Below are 23861 nucleotides of genomic sequence, written 5' to 3' on the forward strand. Positions count from 1 at the left end.
ATTGGTGTCCTCTGCAAGAGAGCACTGATAGGGGGCTGGCTGTAAATTGACGTGGCATGGAAAAATCTCTGCTAGTTTGTAGCAGCTCTAACACTGCTGCGAAATCGAGCCAACTCTGACCCAAGTTTGTAGCTTGAAATCATCACGGGCTTACTGTTTCTATATTAAAAAAATGAATGGAAAGTACCTTTGCTTCTTGATTTGGGAACTGGACCTTTTCTGTATTTGGATTTACAGCTAATAGCAAACAAAATCAAAGGGAATTATTTGGTTACTTTTTTCACCGTAGTGAGAGCGGCAGATCTTGCTGCTCCCCCCAGCCTTTTCCTGCGATTTAATCACTTGCAGATCTTGCCATGGGGTGCGGACTGAGAAAGCTGGAAGACCCAGATGATAGCAGCCCTGGAAAAATCTTTTCTACGTTGAAGAGACCACAAGTTGAAACAAAGACGGATTCTGCTTATGAATATGTATTGCTGGATTTTACTCTAGAAGGTATCTTTTTATGTTCTATCTTTAGTGTTCTGAGAAAGCAAGGAACAGAATTTAACTTAGTTCTGTCTTGTTTGACTTACAGTAAATCGTAGATACTTTTATCAAAGCTAGTCAAAACATAAGACTTTTATTTTGAAACACAAATCATGACGAAGGTCCTCACTTAGATAAAATTACAGTGGAAACTACTGAAGTATTTTTAACAACCAAACCCTGCAAATTACACAACTGTCCTTGTTAAGGAAGCTGGCTAAAAACTGTTTCAGATTTTCCTACTTTCCTGTGAGTCAGATACTGCTGTCCATACTCACTTTGAATAATAGTCATCTGAATTCAGTGTGACTGTTCAGAAAATACAGTGTGCCTGAGCATTAATTGAATAACAGGGTTTTTTTTTTAAATGTCCTCAACTTCTGAATACAGGCTGTCATTGTCCTTGTTACTTTATGCAGAAGTAAGTCTGTTTCTTGAGTTGTATACAAGGAGTAGCTTCCCTTCTTATGCCCATCCCAGTCTCTTGGTAGCTATTTTAGTAAGAGTCTTACAGTTTCATCTTGCTGGGTTTTTTTTCAAATGCTTTACTTGTAGTTATTGAATAGTCTTTTGAAATCATGACCAAAATGAAACAAAATTTGTATGCGTAGCTAGAGGCAGACAGTGCTCTGTGGGATACTTCCTTCCCGAGGGTGTCCCGTCTCTAACAGAGCAACTCCCTGTTCCACAAAGTTGAAAACATAAACAAGCCCAGATGGCTGCCCTCTGAGAACAGACAGCTCAGTTTTTCAGTCACTTCATAGTAACTTGCATTTTATAACAACCCAATCTACTGGAAGTTCTTAATAACAAGGATTTGAAGTAAATGCAATAGCTAGAAGGGTTTGATGAAAGGAGAAAAGTGTAAGTGCATGTCTTGTTTATGAAAGAGGTCCTGAAAATGTTTCAAAACTTGGCCTCTGCTTAGTTTTAATTCTAAATTAAAGCACTGTATTAATAATTTTATTTAAAGCATGTTTGTTCATTGAAAAACTGCAAGATACTAATAAAAGCCACATTCTATTAAGTTACAGTACTTGACATACGACTGGTTTTGTTCCATTTACACATATAAAGAGTTTCTCACTGGCTTGTTCTTTTTGAAGAAACAAATCTTTGACTAAGTAGTACTGATAATGTACTGGAAGTAAAGCTAGGCTGCTTAATGCATACATAAATTACCTACTAATCTACTGATAATAGAAAGGATACTAAAACTTTTTTTTTTGAGACTGAAGAACTTTTAGTGTCCTTAAATAGTCTGTATTCTGAATAGTTTTGCTTTGTTTTAAAGTAACAAGATTCTGGAAGTGTTGTGTAAAGGATTTGTTGTAAAGGTGTTTGTGACTTTTCAGAAAAAGCCCATGAAACAAGTACAAATAAAGATGCATCTCTATTATTTTAATAACCTGTCACTACAGTAGTAAAGATTCATTTTCTCCGATTTAGTCTGATATTCAAAAGTGCTTAGCTCCAGTGACTTAGTGTGGAATTAAGAATACTAAATAAGTGAGATCAGTTTCAGATAGTTGTTTAACTTTTTTTTTTCAGTTTCTAGCTGTAAGCAAGTGGATTTGTAAACACAGGTATCTTTCTGTTGAATTCTTCTAGCTGTGTATGTATTTGACCTTAAAATATTTTTTGTTTGGGTTCTGTAATCTGTAAAGATAAGACTATCAATACAGGAAAAAAAATGGTGTGTATGCTGTTTTGCAGGCATTTCTGAATTTTGTTTGCTTATGAAACATGGGGATTGGCTGAAGTGCTGTAGGGAATGTGTTGGGCTTTTCCTTTTTTTTTTTTCCTTCTGCCCCAATCAACTCGCATACTTGTTGCTACTTGAATATACTTTGGCTAAATGAAACCTATGTGAGAGCCTTTTATCACTTTAGACCAAAGGCAGCTTTCACTCTGCTGTCAAGTTGTGTGTTATGTCTTCATGGCAGTTTGTGTCTGCTGATTTCCAGAGCAAGATCTTCCCCAACAGCTGAGATTTGTTTGCCCAAGTGACTCGTTACCACTGGATCTGGCACCAAGTGAAACAGAAAAACTGCACTTAGTATCCTTTATAAGATCCCACAGTAAGCTATGTCCTGCATTAAGAAAAAAGTACAGCAAGCATAAATGTATTATTTCAGTTTAATATGCTGTATTGTCTGCTTTGTCAGATTTATGCTATGTGAAGTTGAAATGGGCCTGTGGGGGAGACTTTCAGGAGTCCCTGATCTTCTCCCAAGGCATGATGCAGGTCAACCATTCTGTATTCTAAATTCATTGGCTGGAGCTCTTGTGCATCTTAACTTACCAGCAATGTATTGTACTTTGGTTTCTCCCCTTCTGGCTCCCAAAACAGTCCTATCCCTACTGTAAAAATCAGCTTTGAGTTCCATGGAGGTTCTTCTGCATCAGGAGAATCACAAACAAGAAAATTGCAGCCAGTCTCTTATTTTGGTGGGATTGAATAGTACAAAGGAAATGGAGCAATACACTCTGAGCTGTCATTTTAAATGCCTGTCAAGGACTGTAAATTCACAGCCTCAATTATGAGGCATATCTCAGTTACAAAAACAGCTGTTATTTTTTTAGGTCAATTTAACCATAAAGTAGGGATAGTTTAAATATTGAAGCAGAATGCTTATGCCTTTTCCACAACTCTCCTATTAGGGAAAAGAAGGGATATTTATGAATATCACAAGGGTATTTCATATCAGCCCACAAGATGACATGCTGTGAAGTTCTTGTCACTCTGAATAACAGTATGAATATGTATGAAGTAGCTGTTTTGTTGTCATTTTCAATATTGGGTGTCTGAAGTTTACTATACAACTAGCAAGATAGCTGTGGCTGTGTTACTGCTGACATCACATCAGGAAGGACACTTTCTCAATGAAAAATGGTTAAGTAATTTTCAAAACCAGAGAAGTGATGATGGCATTTCATGCAATCTTGTTTTTTTGGCTCATGGGCTGTAGAGCAGCTATTTCTTCAAAACATATCTAATGTCTCTTGGATTTATCATGAGTGGAATTATGGGATAGAGGTGCAAAATACCATCCATCCTCAAAAGGGAGGGCTGAGATGTGTTGGCTGTCTGCTTAGAAAAAACAACCCCAAAAAAACCCCACCAAAAAACAACAAATGACCAAGGTTGTACAGGAAAGTGTAACAGCCCTGTTCCTATTGCTGAGAATGGCAGAGTTTACATTAATAGATTGAGTTTGCTAGTTCTCAGCAATAAACTGTCAATATATATGTTAGTGATGCTTTTTGGTAGTGTGCGCTTCACATGGGACACATCATTCTGGTTTCTCTTGGTAGTTTTTCTGAGCTGTTTCTAAAGTAAGAGACGAAGTAAGAGTTGGCATTTAAAAGCATTTAATTTGAGTGATGTAAAACATTAGTTTCGGGGGGTTTTTTGTTTTTTTTTTTTAAAAAAAGCCCTCTATGATGTATATATATTAGTATTAATCCTGTTTTATGGAGGGGAAAATAGTCTAGAGATTGGACTTTTACAGAACACATCAGTCATGAAACAGCAGAATTCTTTGATGAAAGCCCGTAAATTCTTTGCCTATCATCTATCTATAATATAGGGCAGGTAGGTAAGAAGATGTAAGAAGGTGAAATTAAGGAATACAGTAGCAAGTGAGATTGATATAACTGCATTCATCTGTTCTTTTTCTCTTTTATATATTTTTTTAAAATTGTAGAATTAGGGATGAATTACTGTATTTAATTTTGTCGTTTATTGTATGGTTTGAAAGAGAATGTTTAAAGCAGCATGTTAAAATGTTGATATCTCAAAAAAGTAAACAAACCTAACTAAAACATTGTGAGGTCACTTAATGCCAATTGAGGCATCCTTTCGTGCTGTTTACACTGGCCTTAATGCATGGAAAGTTTTGCAAAGAGTGGGACCTGTCAGAATATAGGAAAGAAGTACATCACTTGCAGCAAGGGTTGCTGATAGAGGCCGTCAAATTCCAAACCAAGCTGTCTGGGCATGATAGTTCATATATGCAAAAGTCTGACAGCAAGTATATGATGGCAAATTTACTCTTCAGTTACTGTCTGTATAAGAGTATTTATTTCCTGCTTAGTGGAGAGAGCTGTTATATTCCAGTTGGAGTTGAGGGGAACAGGAAATACTGACCATCAGACTGACTGTGGCAGAATATATTATCTGTGACCAGTGAGGAACCTGACTTTTCTCTGTGCAAAGACTGTGGATCAGACCATTCAAAAAAGGCTCTCCAAAAAGTTTTCTGTAGTTTCCAACAAGGGCTGTGTAGTGTCAAGCTGTTATGTATTGATTGGAAATGCTTGCACACAGAGGGATCTTCCTTAGAAATTAGGGACACTGTGTAGCTTACTTCAGTAATATTACTTAAGTATGCTGGAAAAAGGAGTTGGAAGTATGTTAAAAATTCAAGCTGCAATCCACAGATCACTCCTAAAGGGTCCAAAAAAACCCGTATTTAAGAAAAACAAATCAATTGTTATAGGCTTAAATTCATTGTATGGGAATTCACCTCTCAACGAGGGTTGAAGAATACTGCTTTAGTATGTTCAAGGCTTTGGCTAGACAAAACAGTTGCTTTGTTAATTTCAGACCTATTGTGTGTTTAGATGTTGATGCAACTCTTAAATTAGCTTGGCAAAGCTGGATTCAACAGAAAGTGTTGCCAAATAGATTAAAAATAGATTGTACTTGCTTGTAAAAATATATACTTCAACTAGTTCAATGCTTTGGAATCAGCTGTGAATGTGCTTTTTCTTGCATAAACAGAACTTTAACTTTTTAGTAAATGCCTTGGAATAGATCATGTGGTTTGTATAAAAGGAACTAACTCAAAAGTATATGGATATACATAGTAAAATGTGATTCTCTTCTGCATTCAATGCTTTTTAGCTTCCTCGAATCCAGAAGTTATCAAGATCAGTTCTGTGTTGGATATAGCATCTAAGGTGGAAGAATATTACAGCAAAGGATATGTTGTGGGAGCTGTTCATCCGATTATGCTGCCCATTGGACGCAGAAGGAATTTCCCGGCAAGTCACATGTATCGAGTGGTACTTTCACGATTAAAATTAAGGTAACAGTGACGTAATTTGACTGCACCAGTCTGTTACTTAATGCATTAGTAAGTGAATTGCTCAACGTGCATAATTTATTATCAACTTGAAACAGGCACTTCAAAGAATCAGATAACTGTTCCTTGTCTAGGAAAGTGAGCAACTTAGTAATGTTTTGTTTAATTAACACTAGGCACACAATAGACTACTGTTTAATTTGTCTTAGTAAATGTCCAAACAAAAATACAAAGTTGCTTATCATAATTTGTGGGAAGATAAATTGTTACAGTTTAACCATCTATTTTAAATACATTTTTATACTGAAGTATCATCTGCCTTAGAATCTGAAGCAAATACAAGATTAAACAAAACACTGGGAGAATAATAAGCTGCTTTAAATTCTCTTATGTCTGGGTGTTTTCTTAATTTGAAAAGCTTTTGTGTTGTCACTTTTCCCATAGGAGCATTATTCAGGGAAAATGACCTATAAAGTGTGAATTGCTTAGTTTATCAGAGATAAATAGTTTATTTTTCCTTCTTATTAAGAAGGAAATAAACATTCTGTGATTGGGAGGCATACAAAAGCTTGGGTTTGACACTGAGGGAGCATCAAGAGTTTGTTCAAGCTCCATAGTATTGTTTATTACTTTGGTTTTCACTGCATTGTAATCACCCTGTGATCATAAAGAAAATGGACGAAGATATTTTATCCTTAGTTCCTTTGAATGCAGAGAAGATAACTTTTTGTTCTTAATTTGAGTAACTAGAAAAGTAGATTTCTTATTGCATTAAGAACTGTCATGCTTCCCCCTTCTATCCTGACTCCTAGTGTGGGGCACTAAGGTTCTTTCATTTTCCTCTGGAAGACTGGAAGGGTGTGAGTTGGAAGCTGCCCTCTGCCACTCCAGTAATGCTTCTGTAAAACATCATTCATTTGAGGGACCTTCTCAGACACTTTGAAACAAGCATTGTCCATGGTGTTTGCTGCTCATACAACTTGCCTTCATAAATTCATCTGCAAACAAGATGAAGGTTGTCCATGTGGGCAAAGGCTTGAGGAAAAAAAGCAGAATATTTGCTCTCTGGAGCTGAGGCTTCTAAGGGCTGACAGTGCCAGCACACAGCTCCCACAACTCATCTTTAGGTCCTTGACTAGGTGAAGAAAAAGAATCTGCAGCCTACATGTGAAATTGAGTGTAGGCTCCCAGTTTCCTGCCGTACGTAGCTATGTTGGTTTTCCTATAGGCAAATGTGCCTTCTGTAGCTTCTGTCCAGAAAGTAACCTTTTGTAATTGAGTATGTCTCAGTGATGGTTCATTCTAAAGCAAAAGCTTGTGTGAAGGAAACATCAAATGACGTCCCATTATATTATTGATATATAACAAATATTTTGTCTGAGTAAGAGTCTTGAGATGAAACATGATGAATGCTGTCCTATGACTTCAAATGAAAGTTAAAGCTTGTCAGATTCTCAAATCTGAGTGACTTAAACGTTACCTAACCCAAAGGGATTGGTACTGTGGTGTTTTTCTAGTATTTGCCTGCGCTGTGTTTCGTACAAGAGCTGCAACTCAGCTGTAGTTACAAAAGCTAAAGAGCAGCTTGTTAACAGTATAGAAGTCCCACTTCTATTCAGTATGTTTTCTGTAAAACTGAATTTGTGATTTGCGCTTGCCATATCTATAGCTTAAATCTGTGGGTTTTGCATTATCAGAGATTTTGGGGTCTACTTATTACAAAAGCAGGACTGTTTGTCAATAAAGCTCAGTTTCCAAAAGATGTCTATTAACAGTCTTCAGATGAAATTCCTGTTAAATATTAATATTCTTACCCTGACATTGTAAGACACAGTACCTGTGACTTTGTGTAAGAAATGGAACAAAACACCAAAACCAGCTGAGTTCTAACTGAAAGTGTGAAGAAGTACTGCCAGGGTTTGGTTCATAACTATTCCAAAAGAAAAGAATTCTATATGCAAGCATTTCCCCAAGTTAGCAGCAAACTACTGACAAAGACTGCTTTCTTTCTGTGTTCTAGCCAGAAGCATGCAGCACCCAGAGGACAAAGGCACCCCAGGCTGGTGATTGAGGAATGTCCTTTAATGTATGAAACACTGACAAATGAGGTAGTGAAAGAACTGTTAGAAAAGGTAATGGACCGTTTTTTCAAACTTCTCTTCAGATTTTTATTTCTACCATACATGTGTTTTTTATAGTTTTGAATTTTAACCTTGGATTGTTTTATAGAAGCTACAAACATTTTTCTTGATACAAAAGGAGTTATTTTTCTTCATTAGTTATTTCTTTCTAATTTAGGACTTGGTACTGAGCTCTGTAAAGCTTTGGGAGACTGGCCACTTCCACTACTGAAAGCAGAATTGGGTCAAAACTCTGTCAGTCTTTATAAAATGCTTGTATGATAGCTCTTTCTGGAATTTTTCATATTTTTTTTTTTAAAGAAAATCTGAAGTTTATGTTGTTCTGTGTTAAGGACAATATTACCAATTAACATGAATATATTCCATTTCTAGGAAAGATTAGTTTTCTTTCTTTAACAGAAAAACAAAGTATACAGTAACTATATTAAATACATAGTTGGCACAGCTTTTGAAAGTAACGCATGGTCAAGGAAAACTACACTTCCACTGGAATGCAAGTTCTAGTTCTTTTTATGTTTAACTTCCTCTGCTAAACTGAAGACTTTCTGAAACAGGAAACTATTGTTATTACAAGACTTAATGATGTCTTTTACATTAGTTTTAAAGGAAAGAGGTAGAGGAGGAAAAAGCATGTTGGAGATATTTAATGGTCTTTGAAATTATCAGAGTTGTATAAAATTTCTAAGTGGCTTGTTTTGAAATTTTCAAGTGTTTCAAATTTAAAATTTACATGACACATTTATACTATATCTGTGTTTCCAGGTTGGTTGTATAGTATACCAAACAAACACTTAAAGGAAAAGTACACTTGAAAGTAGCAGTAACTGCCTTGCAAGCAAATCTGAAATGGAAGTAGTATGTGAAAATAATTTTATTTTTAAAGTGTTCCCAGTGTTTTAAAAATAGCAAGCCTGTAATCCAGTATAAAACTATATTTTTTTTTTTAAAGATCTGAACCCATAAAACTTTGTGGAGCTTCAGGAAAAAAAAAATTGCCTCCTCTTCTGCATGTTGCTTGTCACATTTAAAATTATTTTGGTTGTCTTAGAAACAGCAACTCTGTATAATCACTGTGATTGGCATATCATATCATCACTGTACATACATAATGTATAAGTGCTGTAACACTTCAGTCTTTCATGGTGCTAAAAAGGGATTGTAGTACCAATAGGTATTTGAGTGTTAATCACTCTGATTAATAGTTTGTGAGTTAACTGGTAGAGATCCTTTCCTTTCTGCCCTCATTATTCCAGTACTTCCCAGGCAATTTCTTCTTTTTTCCCTGGGGTTTCAGTATTTTCTTGGAAAGACTTTATTGCACAGGGGAGCTTGTAGCACAAGTTGCCAGTGGGATCACATTCCTAAATGGCAGCACTCCTTCTCCCAGAAATAAACCCTTTCTCCAAGGATAGACACATCCCACAGGTGGCACATATTCTGCAGTTGTATTTTAAGACTTCAATGCAGAGAAGACCCACCGCTGCCTAAAATCAGAGTTAAGATAGTTTTAGTTTGCTTTTAGCTCCCTTCTTTCTCTGCTCCTTCACTATTCTCAGTAATATTGAAGCTGAGTAGCCTCTGAGTGAACCAGGGGATAATGAATCATGACACATGACAATAGATATCTCTACTATTGTGTTCAGTAATTTTAGTATGACTGGTTTTCACATGTTTAGAGAAACAATGCTATTTATTGCACCTATATACCACTTATTGCAACACGGGTAATAAAATACTTCGGGTTTGTTCTAAATGAAGGATTTTGTTTATACTAAAGTCCGTACCAGTGTTGGCCACCTTTCTTGGCCTGAGTCCAAAGACATGCTGGAAGGCTTCCATTTACTTTGAAACATGGGCAGCATGCAAAGACAAGCCACCCTTCTATGGTGCAGTGTTGTGTCTTTATGGCCTTGAAAATCAGCAGTGTAGTTAAACAGAACATATGGAATTTAAAAAAAAAGAAATTCCGTGCAATTCTAAAATCACTTTGCAGATAAACTTCTTTTGCAAATACAGGTTAACGAAGCTGCTAAAAGAGGAAAGAAGTTTGTGGGATTTGTGACACAACATTTTCCTCATCCTAAAGCGTGTAATGGAACAAGCACAGATGGAAGTGCAGAGCTGGAATCGACGCTGGGCAAAAGAAATAAGGAACACAGAAGAAAAAATTCTGATGAAAACTATAAAAACTGGAATGAAGGGACACTGAGTGGTCACTCATCTGAGAGTGGGATAGAGGAGGAAATACAAGCAGAAAACAGCATGTTACAGGATGCAGATTTCCACTTTGGAAAAGAAGTCAGCCCTGTTAAACCACGAAAAGGAGACGGTAATAAATACTGCTTGGGTTTTTTTCAGAAATAAGGTATTTTATTGAGCTGTAGGTTTTAAAAGTTCTTGGAAAAAAGTAACAGAACAGTATGTTCTACTGCTTGAAATACTGGTTTTGGAAGATGCATCTTCCTTAAATACATATGTATTTTTTAAAAGGTGGTCAGTTGAGGAAACAGAAGAAATATTTACCTTCTGCTCTATGTATGTGTGAACTGTGCTAATATATTAAAATGACACTTCAGTTTTCATGCAGAATATTACAAATGTGCCATCAAAACTCTAATTTGTAATTTAAAAAGGAAAAAACCCAAACAAACCTCCCAAAAGCCCCCCCAGTGTAATTCTGATTTTAAATGTGCTACAAACAAATAGCTTTTTTTCTTGATATGTATATAACAAACACATGGCAGTAAAAATCTTTTAGAAGGATACAATTGTTTTTTAAACCTTTTCCTCATTTTCACTTACTGTTAATGTTAAAATCACAAATGTGAAATGGATTTCCAAGAATGTTATGATTCAAGTTCTTCTGCCTGTTTCAAAACTGACAACAGAGATCCCCTTCCAGCTAGAGCTGTGAGTTTACGTGCTTCTAGCCAACTCATGTAATGTACAGTAAACAAATCTGTTCATAATGGATTCTTTCTGGTTAATACGCCTTCAAGAAACATCCTGAAAGAGATCACTTAAATTAATGCATTGACCATGAAATCAAAGAGGATAATTGTTGCAAAGTGAATTCACCCTGAAGAAAAGTAAGCATTAAAAAGTTGTATAGGAAGGAAAAGTATCACTGAAAAACATTGGTGCTGTAGTAGAAAACTTAGTTGTAGAAGGATCTGAGATACTTAGTGTAGTCTGTGTGAGAGATTGCCTGCAACAGTGACTTGTAATACTGAAACACTAAGGCCTCTTGGTTTGCTAGGAAGAAAAAGTGAAAAGGAAGAAGTAATCTAAAGCGTGAGAATTAATGCAATGCAGTATTGTATAGAAAGAAGGCAGCATGAAACTTTCATGTCAGATTGCATTTTGACATAATAGGTTCTTTGCTGATGGGCCAGACGTGTTTTAATTGCTCTCAAAAGCAACCTTTTCACTTTCCTGTTAAGAGTTAAGCACCCTCTCCAGTTTGTAGACTGTCAGGATAATGACTTTAAGCACTGAGATAATCGATGTCTTATTTTTAACACTTGAATTAAAGCAGTTCTTGTACAACACGCTGAGCCTTTATAGCATGATCTGTTAAAGCTTAACTCTTTCCTTACAGCTTGAAACAGTGGGTTTGCTGTATGTAGCAGAATAGAAATGCTGCAAGTGAAAAAGTGGAAAACTCTTGGTTCTGTTAGGGAGCTGTGTGCAGGCTGGTGTGACTGGGTAGATCGGTCACCAGCGCATCCCCTACGTGCAGTGTTCTCAGGAAATTGTTCAAAAACCTTTGACAAGAATATGCCGGGCTTCTCTACTGCTAGTCGAAGACTCAGTAAAGTTATTGGAGTTCCTAAAACAAAACTTATGACAACCACCTTTCTTTGCAAATGTTGTGTGTAACCATGATTTTTAAAAAATACTGGTGTGTATTTTCAAAGAAAGTCTTACGTGCATGTAGGTGTGTACAGCCACTTTGGTGTGCCATTTTTATTTGGGTCTGCTCAAAAGATGCAAAATTGTGGCCGAGTTCTAGATTTGAAGGTCATAATGTACGCATTTTCACTGTAAAAGCACCCCTTGTGGATGCAAATTTCTGATACATGTGGGCAATTGAGTAGTTGTATTTGGGGAATACAACTTGTTGGGTTTTTTTCTTTTCCCTGAAGAACAAATATGAAGGTGGTCTCACTTTAGCACATGGGAAAGGAAATTAAAGTTTGTCAGGATAAACACACTTATGGCAATATAGCCACCTATGATGGTGGTAAAACTGTGTAGACAGGAGGGTCATCTCTTAATGATGAGAATTCAAACTCTTGTCCTGAATTTACCATATTCCAGGCACCTGATATTACTTGTGGTGAGTGCAGGAACAATTCTCAAAATAGAGAGTGGTTCTCCCAGAGACTGATTCAGACTAGTTACAGCCCAAATCCTACTTTGCAAATCTCCCTCTGTTTCTGGAGCCTAGAATTACTAGCATCTTAAGTGGGGTTGCCTAAACCAAGCTCCTTTGTTTTGGCAATGTGAATACTTCTGCTTTCTAGAGGTTTGGTTTTGTGTTGATTTAGGCTGCTCAGATGTTGAAGGATTAGACAATCTGAGAGCATATTTTGGCAACTGCTGTGTGTTATTTCTGCACAGCAGGGGCGAGTGTATTTGTAGAATGCATTTATATAGCTAGGACTTCATAACTTCTCACTAGTGATTTCCTAAAATGCTCTAGATCTGTGAATTTTAATTTTTGGTGAATGCTTGTATATGACTTGGTAACAGCATGATATTAATGCCTAGATCTAAAAGGCATTTGAGGATATGCAGTTCTGTGTGCTTAACTCGCATGCTCATCAGTTATTGTGTGGGAAACACCAGAAGGCAGCTAGTTATACTGGTACTGAAGTAATCTTCAGAAAATAATGGATAGAAATCAATACTGTACATGGCATTTCTAGTATTTAAAAATTTAGAAAACTGTCTTTAATCTTTTATACTAATTTCAAATATTTTAGTCCAAAGTTCCATGAGTAGCAGAAGTGAAGCCTGTTGCCACTGGATTTTTTTTCTTAGCTTTAGTATATTTTCTCTATGCAAAATCTACCTACCTAAAAGGTCCAGTAACAACCCAACTATAATACATTCAAATTTTTCTCATATCTCACAGTGTATGCACACACACCCCTTGTCCTGATTGTGTTCAGGGCTCAAGCTGTGTACAGTCACATCAGGAAACAATAAAACTGTTGATTAGAATTAGGAACCCAGATTGAAATAAGAAATTAATAATATTTTTATTTCAGAGCACTTATCTTCCAAAGGTTCATTCTTCTTCCTTTTTCTTTTCTTAGAGAAGCTCTATACAGTCTTCAATGTTTTTGATGATGATTCTACCTGCTGGACCTATCATGAAGGTGCTTTGTCTATGAAAGTAACAAGAAAGGGGCCAGTTATTAGTACACTGGAAGCAGACTGGCTAGAATTAACCACGTTTTACTATAAGCAAGGATTGTCCTTAATTGATTCTTTTGTACACTGGGAAACTTCTAAAGGTGAGTACTGTTCCAGAATATCATCAAGCTTTTACTTGTTTGTATAGAACTGCATAGTTTTTAAAAAGTAGGTCATGTTTTGGTTCTTGGTGTGAAGGGCAGTATGTAAACATGTTCAGATAGCTGTGGTAAATTTCTAGAATCTGGTACCAGGAAAGGGAATAACTTGTTTTCTGGGCAGTTATAGTTCTGAATAATTGAAATTTCTGCTTCGTTTTATCAAATTGAGGATTTCCAAAGCAGGAAACTAGTGTAGCATTGTGGTAAAATACAACTTTTGTGCTAGTTCTTTTTTCTTTGTGTAGTTGTTTTTTAAAGGAAAAGATAAAGGGGAAAAAAATTACTAGATACATGCTTCCCTGATGTTTGTCTTCTGCTGCTCACTTAGATACTGTGCTGCATTTTGTTGAATATTTCTAATTCTATTTCTAATGAGACAAAAGAGCAGCTTGAGTTCTCATAGTGCTCACTGTACTGCTAGACCTAAGTCAGACTTTCTGTGCTTCTTGCTTTCTCCAGCTCTTTGCTGGGCCTAAAAATTCTTTCCAAAATACTAAATTGCATTATAATTCAACTGTTGATGCTGAAGTTTCAGGATGTTTCTGCAAGTTCTTCTGATTAGATGTGGGCATATGCAGAGAGTAAAGAAATTTGGGGTTGTCCTTGCCCTCAACTGTTGGCAGATCCTACAGGATCTTTTCGCACAGGGAGAGAGGTCTTCCCTGACCCCTCCTGCTTCTTGCACTCTTGTGCAGGAATCTATCAGTTTAATTAATACTCAAGTTGCTCAATGATAGAGCTTTAGGCCCACAGAATTTTCAAATTTTCTTCATCTGCACTTTGGCAGAGCTGAGAGACAGTGCTGTACCACTGCTGACAGCAGGAGAAGCTGTTTACTGGCTGAAGTCTTTTTGAACTCCAAAACTGTGGTGTTGGTAAAATATGTAATTAAGAGATTCATTTCCATTTGAACTGAATTTGTCTGAAAGCCAGAAATTAGTAGTATTGCAAAAAATAGTGTGTAGCTACTGTTGTGCAATTGCTTGAAAACAATGTGAAGAAAATGTTAGTACTGTAGTGTTAGGGGAACAGACAGAGTCTGATGTAGTTAATTGTTTCAGAATTTATTAATTACTGTAATAAATGTTGTTTGATAGCAAACTTAGAGTTTATTCTTCACTAATGTGAAATTTTCTTTGGCTGTACTAAATTGTTGCTGGTTTTATAATTGCTTGTGGCAGTTCAATCTTAAGTAAGCAAAACACAAACCTGCAGTGGAGAAAATTCTTGTAAAAAGTTTGAAAAAGTTTCAGAGACCTTAAATGACTTTTGCTGGTTATCAAGTGCAGTAGTTTACTTAATAAAGTGGCTTTCTGAAGTCATTTTACATCTGCTGCTTACACGAATTATACAGGAAGGGGTTATGAATAGTTTTTATATTTACTATATGCTTTATTTAATGCTTTTTTTTCTGACGTTCTGATTTAAAATAATATGCATTCAGCATCCCCTTAGTAAGGCCTGGATTAGTGAAGGGATTAAATTTAAAAAAAGTTTAAAACATAAAATCTTTGGAAGTTAGATGATGTGGGTTCTTCAAAAATCAAACTCTTAAAAATAATAAGAACTCTTCATTTTCTTCTGTTCTCAGTAGTTTAGTTTTGAGTGTGAATCAGTGCATTTCTTTAGCTCTGCAATAAAGTAAATTTAGTGATTGTCAGAGGAACACAAGCGCACCAACATTGCTATATTTACTTTAGATTGAATTTGGCAGCTAGTTCCTCTCAAACTTCATATTTTGTGCACATAAACAGTCTAATGGCACAGTTTATATTGGCCGTCTTTTTTGCTCTTAAATTATAATTCCTATCTATTGAAGTCAGTGGAAGAAGCAAGTTTTTCCTTTGGGGGAGGAGAGGTGAGAAATCAGACTCCTAGTTTTCAGTACAGAATTTTTTTAGAGCTGGAAAATAACTCTGGAGATACGTTAGAATTCACTGAGGGGTGTTTTTGGCAGCTGTTGAAATTAATCTTTGCAGCTGTTGTCCAACAACAACTTTGCAGTCTTCCCATTCCCCTGTAGCTGTCTGCTCTTCTCTGTGTGAATAACTATCCTATCTTTAATGCCCAGGTTATGACTTATTTAGAGATTTCGTGCTGCCTCTTTGGAGCAGTTGGTGCTTCTGCTTCAGCCGTGCTTGACTGGTGTCTGTTTCAGTTAGACTCATGGATGAGATGCTGTTGAATTAAACTGGATCTATTCAAAGGCACAGCTTGCTGCGTGGATAGAATTCTGCAGCTGATCCAGTGTCTGTAACCACATAAAGAAATTAATTTAGCTACTGAGTTCATAAGCTAAAATGATTGTTCTTGAGGTGAACATTGAAAAGTTTGATAATCAACTTTATTATAAGAGTTTAATATATATGATGTATACATATATATATGTATATGTAAGAGTTTGATAGGTAAAGATTTAGCATCCAACATAAGGAAACCTAAAATGTTTTTCTGGGGGGAGAAAATGTTTGTGAGCGCTTGCAGTCATTACTAGAACTGCTTTTGTATGTCTGCATGTACCTCTAATTGTCAGCTTCACCTCACTTCTGTGTTTTTGCTTTTCGACTGTGAGGTCGAAACTGTCTTTAGCATTAGTTGTCCTTTTATACAGCTTTAGTAAAATGAGCAAATTTTAGCTATTGTTTTAATAAAACCCACCACCACATACAGGTTGGGCAGCTGCAGTAATCCTTCTCTGGTTTGGACTCTATGGATGTTCTGCAGAGTCAGCATAATTCTGTTGCTACCAGAATCAAAGTGCAATATGCAGTTTACGGTAGGAAGAAGTATTAATATAAACAGAATTTTGAAAATAAACAACTAAATCATTGCTAATTCTTAATAATTACCTGCTTCTGTGTTCTGCTGCCAAAATAGGATGCCGTCATAAAAATAATCCAGGTAAATTCTCTTTCAGCAGTAATTTGGATCATTGTAATGTTTCCTCCATTTGCTTTGGGGGCTCTTATGGTCATAGAAGTATCTAAGATTAGTAGAAGTGCTGCAACAATATGAAAAGAAATATGTCATGACATGCTTTCATGTCATAACCAAGATAAGCTATTGTATGTGATGGAATGGGCCGATAAACCAGTTAGCCACATATCTAACTTTTTCAACAGAGGTGATTTTTTAACATGTTTTCTTTGTTTGCTGGGGGTGTATTTGTTTATCTGCCTTCCCTGACTGTGGCAAAAACAATTATCTCTTTATGTCTCTTTGTGCAATATCAGAGAGGATATAAATCTGATATTCTGAGTATTACATTGACTAAATTTGAACAATAAGATTACAATAGTCAGCTCTCAGGGTACATCTGCACAAAAGGCTTCCCAGTGGCTCTTAGGAGAAGCAAATCCAGAAAATGAACCAATATTTGGCAAACAACTTTTCTGTGGGCCAACCGGATACTGTCAGGCTTCAACAAGTGAGTCAGGGAGTTGAGCTCTGAAACTTCCTTCCCATCAGGAATCTTCCTACAATTACTTCTGTTTCAGGCTCTTCCTGTGGCCGTTTACATATTTATTTAAGTAACAGTAGCTAGGCTTTGCACTTCATGCTTCATTTATCTTTATGTGCTCTCCCACCACACCAAAAGCCACATTTATTGTCAGGCATACAATGTTGAAGTTGAATACAGAGGATTTGTGTGTATCTACTGCAGGGGATGTGTTGAATACAGGAAACTGGAATTCAGATTCAAGCGTGGAAGTAGTGCTTTTGAGAGAAAGACATGGTTCATAGTTCAATTTATATAGAAAAAAGGATTTTGAATAATAAGTTGACTTGCATACTTCATCAAGTTGTAACTAGATACAGAAATAACCTCAGGCTTGAATTATTTACAGTATTTCTTCTACTTTAGAGGACCATTCAATGAGAAAATACAAGCCCACGTGTACGTCTTGGTAAGATATCAACCTGAAACTTTATATTTCGGTTTATATTTGTCTTTGTGTTCACAGGGGACTACTTGCCCAAATCTTTAGAAGGATTATTTATCTATGAAGAAGAGGGTGCCGGGGTTCCAGGTTCTAACAGGAAAGGAAATGATGCAATAGTTGTTGAACAATGGACAGTCATTGAGGTAAATTGGTGATCATTTAGCAATGCAATTTCCTACTTGTAGTTTTCTTTGTTTTTTTCATTACAATACTTGTACATGTTTGATAAACATGCAGGATGGTTTATTGAAGCCACCTGCAATAAGCTAAACTAAAGCCTTGAATCATAAAAATGAAGTCAGGCCTGTGGCCATTGGTTAATCTGCTTAAAAGAAATATGCCACAGGGATTCTGGCCTGACACTTACAAATGCTCATATCAATAAATACAACTACCAAAGAAAATGTAGGGTTTTTTAAATGTATATGTTTCAGACCAATTTAGATATAATTTCAGCAAGTGCAGCTCCACTGACAATTTCTTAAAAATACTTCAGCACAAAGGGGAAAAAATATCAAAAACTAGAAATAGAACAAAAAGAAATTGATAGTGAATTAATTGAGTATGGTTTTCATATATATACTCTTAGGAAAATTATACTGCTAAATATGGAAGACTTCATTTTTCCTAATTTACATGTACTACTGTCACATGGTACAGCAATAAAATAATTAATTTAAAAAATATTTTAATTGTATAAGATTATTAGTATGAATTAACAGCCTCTGAAAGTAATCATTGTTGGAGAATATTAAGGGCTTACTTTTGAAATATTCAATGATAAATACATTCACCAATGTGGAAAAGAAACAGCATAATACTAAGACATTGATATTTATATATTTATATATATATATATACACAAACAAAACAAAACCAACCACCAAACCCCAAAAATTTAAGTGTATAGCTAGGTGAGATGCTTGTTACTTGAATGAGAAGTAAAAGCCTAAATACATCAACTGAGACACCTATTACAGTGTTTTAAAATTTTTAGGTATTTCTTTAGCAACATAATGAGTTTAACAAGTGAGATGTGCTTTGAATGTCTTGCTGAATCAGGGCTCATACCTGAAGTTAATATGTTCTGTTTTCCTAGTCTTATGTAGCCTTGAACTTTTCAAATTGTTTTCAGTTGGAAATAGTGAATCTCCACCAAACAGCACAATTTCATGTCATTTCATTATAAACTAGAGGGGAGTCGTAATTTCTGTAGAAATGCAAATAAAACCTCTCTTTACTACTTTTTATGATTATTAATGTAGGGGTGTGAAATTAAAACAGATTATGGACCCTTATTGCACACACTGGCTGAGTTTGGATGGCTCCTGACCTGTGTCCTGCCTACACCTATTGTGCGACATGACAGGTACGCAAACAATAGATTACAGCATTTTTGGTCTATACATCTCAGAATTATCAAGTGATTGCTTGTGTTCTTAAATGTACAAGGAAGAAAAATGCTCATGTAATGTTAACTGCACACAAAACTTGAGTTGTAAGAAGCATTATGATGGAGTTCTGATTTTGTTTCCCCATGTTGTTTTAAGAATATCCTTGAGTTTCAAGCTAGACCAATAATCCTAAATTTAAAATATTTTTTTATATCTAAACATTAAAGATTTTATTTAGGGAATTTTTTATCACGTACCCAGTCCCTGGCAGTGGGGCAGCAATGAGGTTACTCATAGGCTTCAAGTTTAAACAATTGTTGCAATGTTTCCCTAATTTAGGACCTTGGTGAATGACTGGTTTAGACTGTGTAAGTGGTAATATTGTCAGCAGAGTCATGCAGTATTTATTGCAAGTTAGGGAGGAGAATGTGCTAATCCAGCAAGTTTTGGGGCTGTTTTTCTTCTTTAATATAGAAGTTTGGTACTATATTTGAAATGAAACATAACTACTGGATTTCAGTTCTCATATTGCAGTATTTTCTTTGTTGACTGAGGGAGCTCTATATACGTTAGAAGAGCTATGTAGCAGACCTGGATCCTCTACAAGGTTTCAGATTTTCATTTTTATAGCCAAAAACTAAAGCTTTTCTTCCAAGTATCAAGCCTAGAAAAGGCAAATGAAACATAAGCATAAACCTATTTTGTCTCTTTTTTGGTAATTTTTTTTTATTTTCCTCCAATTAGATTAAGATTGCCATGGTTAGAAAATAAACAAATGTTCTGAGGCATGGCTTAGGGCTCATTAAGGACAATGGAAAGAGTGGGTGACTTGAGTAATCTTGGGATCCAGACCTCACTGTATTAAATCAAGACAGCATGAAAAATGATGTGAATGAACAGTTCTAAGGCTCCAAGAAAGTGGAATTTTATTCAAGTGATTTGACATAATTAAATAAACCCACCCATGTGAAAAGGACTGTTTTCTGGTCAGGAAATAGGTGTCGGGATTTTTTTGGCTGTGTTTTTCTAATAGTCAAATTTAGCCAGCTGATTAAATGCAAAGACAGAAGTTGTGGGAAGACAATATGGCATGGTCTGGTTTGTTGGTGTTTTTAAGTCTCTGTATGTTTTATTTTCTTCTGAAACTTAAGGAAATCTGAACATGTAAAGCTGCTCCAGAGAGAAGCAGGTTTCAGAATATGAAGCAAAACTGTTATCCTTTAATTTTGTCAAACAAAATTTTGTAGCCTAAGTGTATTAGCTTTGAACATAGTGGCTTCTAAGGGTATGTGAACTGCTGAGCCTGGATTTTATGAACCACTGAAATTAGAGAGTAAACCTGGAGAGTAAACCTTCAGGATTTGGATCTACTTCTTGAAGGACATGAGTGGACAATGAGAGAGAGGTTTTGATAGTCATGGTGCAGTGTGGGTTATAGGATGAGAGAGAGGTTTTAACCTCAAACTTATCTTGTCCCACAAGCATCTAACTGTACCCCCTCCCTGTGGGGTTTGGACAGCAGGGACAAGATTATCTTGAACAGCTGCTGGTCAACCACTCTGAGTATCAGTCTGTGCTTGCAACAGGCAAAATGATGCTATTTTGTACCTTGCAGACTGCACAGCAGAGGCAGGGCCATTTCAAAGAAGCTAAGTGCTGCAAGAAAAAAAAAAATAGGAAAAACTGCTGTAGGAAATGCAAACAGGTTCATTAGACTGGACCTGTTCCTCAAACTAGTAACAAGGTAATATACCAGCAACATACTGAAGTTGCGCTAGATGTCTGAAGCAGCACTGCTTCCTAGATGTGAAACAACCAGCCTGTTAGTAGCTGTGATCACATAAAGGGGATTGTAACACGGCCAAATCTGAAGTGGAATTCATTTTCTGTTACAGAATCACAGAATGATATGGGGTTGGAAGGTACCTCTGGAGATCATCTAGTCCAACCCCACCGCCAAAGCAGGTCCACCTAGAGCCCGTTGCACAGGAACATGGCCAAGCAGGTTTTGAATGTCTCCAGAGACTCCACTATCTTTCTGGGCAGCCTGTTCCAGTGCTCTGACACCCTCAAAGTAAACAAGTTCCTCCCCGTGTTTAGATGGAACCTCTTGACACCCACCCTTTAACTATTTCTAGGTGTTGATCAGATTCCCCCTCAGTCTTCTCCAGACTAAAAAGACCTGAGGTTCCTCATAAAAGAGATGTTCTAGTCCTCCAATAATCTTTGCAGCCCTTGGTTGTGCACTCTCCAGCAGCTCTCTGCCCTTCTTGAACTGGGGAGCCCAGAACTGGACACAGAATAATTCTGACTAATAAAAAGCGTTTTTTCTGGCCTAAAGGGTTGGGTAGGTGTCTGCCCAAATTGTCTAATATTTGTTGTCCTAGTATGGCCTGTGAGATACTTTCAGAAGAAATAGGATGAATCGTGTTTTATCTGCCTGTCATCTATCTAATATACAGCTTTTCTTAAAAAAAAAAATAAAAGAGCCTATGGACAAGAATTCCTAATTAAGAATTCTTAAGAGACCAAAAAAGAATGTGTTTCTATCCTATTAGGCTAATTAGTGATGAATAAATACTATTTTTAGGCATTGATGTTAGCATTTAAACAGGAGAAGAAATTCCTGGATGGTTACTATGTGTCTGATATGAAAGATGCCATTACTGTGGTGGTAGATTATCCTAGGAATGCAAGTTAAATGTCTCAGTGAAGACGGACACTTTATGCTGCTGAACAGCTGTTCTTTTCCCAGACTTGGAACTCTGACCTCAAAACCCATCCTAAATATTAACAGGCTTCAGAAACAGTGAACAAACAAAATGAGCAACATTTTGGGACAATCTGGAAAATCCATGTTTGCATATTTATTTAAGAAAAAGATTTGGGACAAAGTAAAGAAAATTCTATTTAAGAATAAAATGTTAGCAAGACAGCCTGCTCTTCATTTTTATTCACCTTTATATTTTGCTCTAGTCTGTTTTCTTCTATCTATTGCAAAACTTCCATCTTGGGTCTTCTGTGATATGTTCCTAGCCATTATGCCCACTGCTTGTCTGCAGACAAAGTGTGTGACCAGCAGTCTAACAGGTTCTGGGCTGTGACAGGGTTGTCATGCACTGATATGTTCCTGGTTTGGTTTTTACATGGTTAGGATTTGAAACAGTTTTAAAAAGTGCCAGGCTGCAATGCCTGTTCCTGCATGGTTTTGTTGTTGGCTGAATTTTTTCTTTTTTTACAGATATTCTTCTCTATAAAATAAAACGTCCTGTTGCATGGAGTGTCATGCCACATGATAGCTGAATGTCATGGATCACTGTCTCATTTCAGGCAGGGGCAGCACTCTGTAGGTTTCATTTAGTCCTTTAACTCCTACCTCAAGAGCTAAATCATCTTGGATACAGGAAACATTTCCTTGAGAGATGTTATCTTTGCAGTTACAGGTAGAGCAATGGTAGATGTCATATTCTTGAAACACACGGAGTTGCTTTATATGTGCAACGTTGTTTTGAAAAATAAGCACTTTGGGGTTTTCTGGTAGTTTTTTTTTTCAGTCAGCACACTGTAAATCCCACAGAAGTTCCCTCCTTTGTCAGTGATTCTTTTTCCAGGGTTATGGAAAAAATGGGCATATGATGCAATGTTTGCTGTATCCATCTGCCTTGGCTATTTCAATTTTGTCAGCAGTCACTAGATATTTTTTTTTTTGACCAAAAGAGCAGACCAAAAATGAATATAATTCACCCACAAATTATATTAGTGACCCAAAGAGCCTCCAGCATTATTTATAGCTCTTATTTACCTGGCAAATGAACAAGAATTCAGCAATAATTAAGCAAAGTTCAGAAGCCATATATCAAGGATAAAATTAACAGTCCTTTTAGGAGTTAAATCTAGTGACTGGGGGGGAAGTTAGAAAATACTTTGCTGATAACTTACTGCTACTGCAGTTACTGATATAATATTATCATGAGTTTGTAGAATTTCATAAATGTTTGTGATCTAAAATTAGAATTCTTGGTAGGGGGGGAGGTTGGTTTTCTTTTTTTATTAAACAGATCCTTTAAGCTTTTGACTTATCCTAAGCTAGTGTCTGTCTCCTAACTGAAAGCCTAGATGCTGTGCAATTCCAAAGGGGTGTAAAACTTTATTTTGGGAAATGAAAAAAACCCTGAACAAAACATTAAAAGAATTTGTCTTGCTCCTTTTGTTCATTTTTCAGAAAACTTTGTCTAACCTTAAGTGCTTTGTATATAAAATGTTCACACATGAAAAATAGACTTGTAAAAATCTGAGCTATTGGCAGATATAGTTAGCTTCTAGCTCGATGATAGTTTTGGGGGACTTATGAAATAAAGACAGATAATAAGAGGACAGATTCATTGCCCATACAGCATAAGCAGCCAAACAAATCACTGGTGTTTTAACAATAGAGTCTCTGTTGCTCTTCATTCCTCTTTTAAGAAGAGACAGGAAAAAGGCTTCAGCAGCCTTACTCTGCAGTGACCTTTATTTCCCCTTGCTGATTACTGTCATCCCTGAGAATGGGCCAGGCAGGCTGTCTGCGGGCACCGGAAAGCGGGCGGGCAAAAACGCTGACTTTGTGGTTATTAATTTATCATGGCAAACTACTTAATCTGAGTTTGCAAAATGCCCTGACTTAGGAAGCGAAGATGAAATGGGGTGATGTGAGGGAAGCTATGGAGTGGCTTGTTCTAAGCACTTTTTTTCTCATTTAAATTCTGTGGAAATCCCACTGTCATTGAGTTCTTTGTGAATTAAGCTCATAGCTGCTTTGTCGTGTGCGGCATTTTAATAAGGTCAGACTTAGAAAATTGTTAATTTACTTATTGTCTACTCACCATCGTGTCCTTTCTCTGTTCTACTAGAATTTGTACAAGCTGTATCTTAATGTTTGGGTTTTTTCTTTTCTCTGAAGGAATGCAGACACTATTACAAAATAAGCCGTAGGCTTATCCCAATGCCAGGGACTCTGCTCAGCCTTCTTGCTTGAGAGCAATTTCCCAATTGATATTATCAAAACAGACAGAACTGAGGCAGGGAGAGATACCAAGCCAAGTGGAATAAGGTTGCAGGGTTGCTGATTTCCTTGTCATGACATAAAATTGTAGTGCGTTTTCTTTTAATGAAGACAAAAAGTGAGGTAGGGACT

At 36.4% G+C, this 23861-nt stretch overlaps 1 protein-coding gene across 3 annotated transcripts in view; it reads left to right on the top strand.

The window, feature by feature from the left end:
• Positions 1–23861, top strand: part of RFTN2 (raftlin family member 2) — a 34859-nt gene that overhangs the window by 620 nt on the left and 10378 nt on the right. Inside the window, exons 2-8 of one of the 3 annotated variants that reach the window (XM_014954351.1) lie at positions 349–495; positions 5441–5624; positions 7642–7753; positions 9779–10091; positions 13090–13290; positions 17316–17437; positions 18560–18663. In XM_014954351.1, coding sequence (XP_014809837.1) covers positions 357–495; positions 5441–5624; positions 7642–7753; positions 9779–10091; positions 13090–13290; positions 17316–17437; positions 18560–18663 — 1175 coding nt within the window. In that variant the 5' untranslated portion in view covers positions 349–356. Of the gene's footprint in view, positions 1–49; positions 496–5440; positions 5625–7641; positions 7754–9778; positions 10092–13089; positions 13291–17315; positions 17438–18559; positions 18664–23861 lie in introns of those variants that run through there. The other 2 variants (XM_014954353.1, XM_014954352.1) reach the window with 2 other exon arrangements.

The sequence above is a fragment of the Calidris pugnax genome, unplaced genomic scaffold, assembly GCF_001431845.1.
Source record: "Calidris pugnax isolate Ruff unplaced genomic scaffold, ASM143184v1 scaffold103, whole genome shotgun sequence".
Classification (NCBI taxonomy): domain Eukaryota; kingdom Metazoa; phylum Chordata; class Aves; order Charadriiformes; family Scolopacidae; genus Calidris; species Calidris pugnax.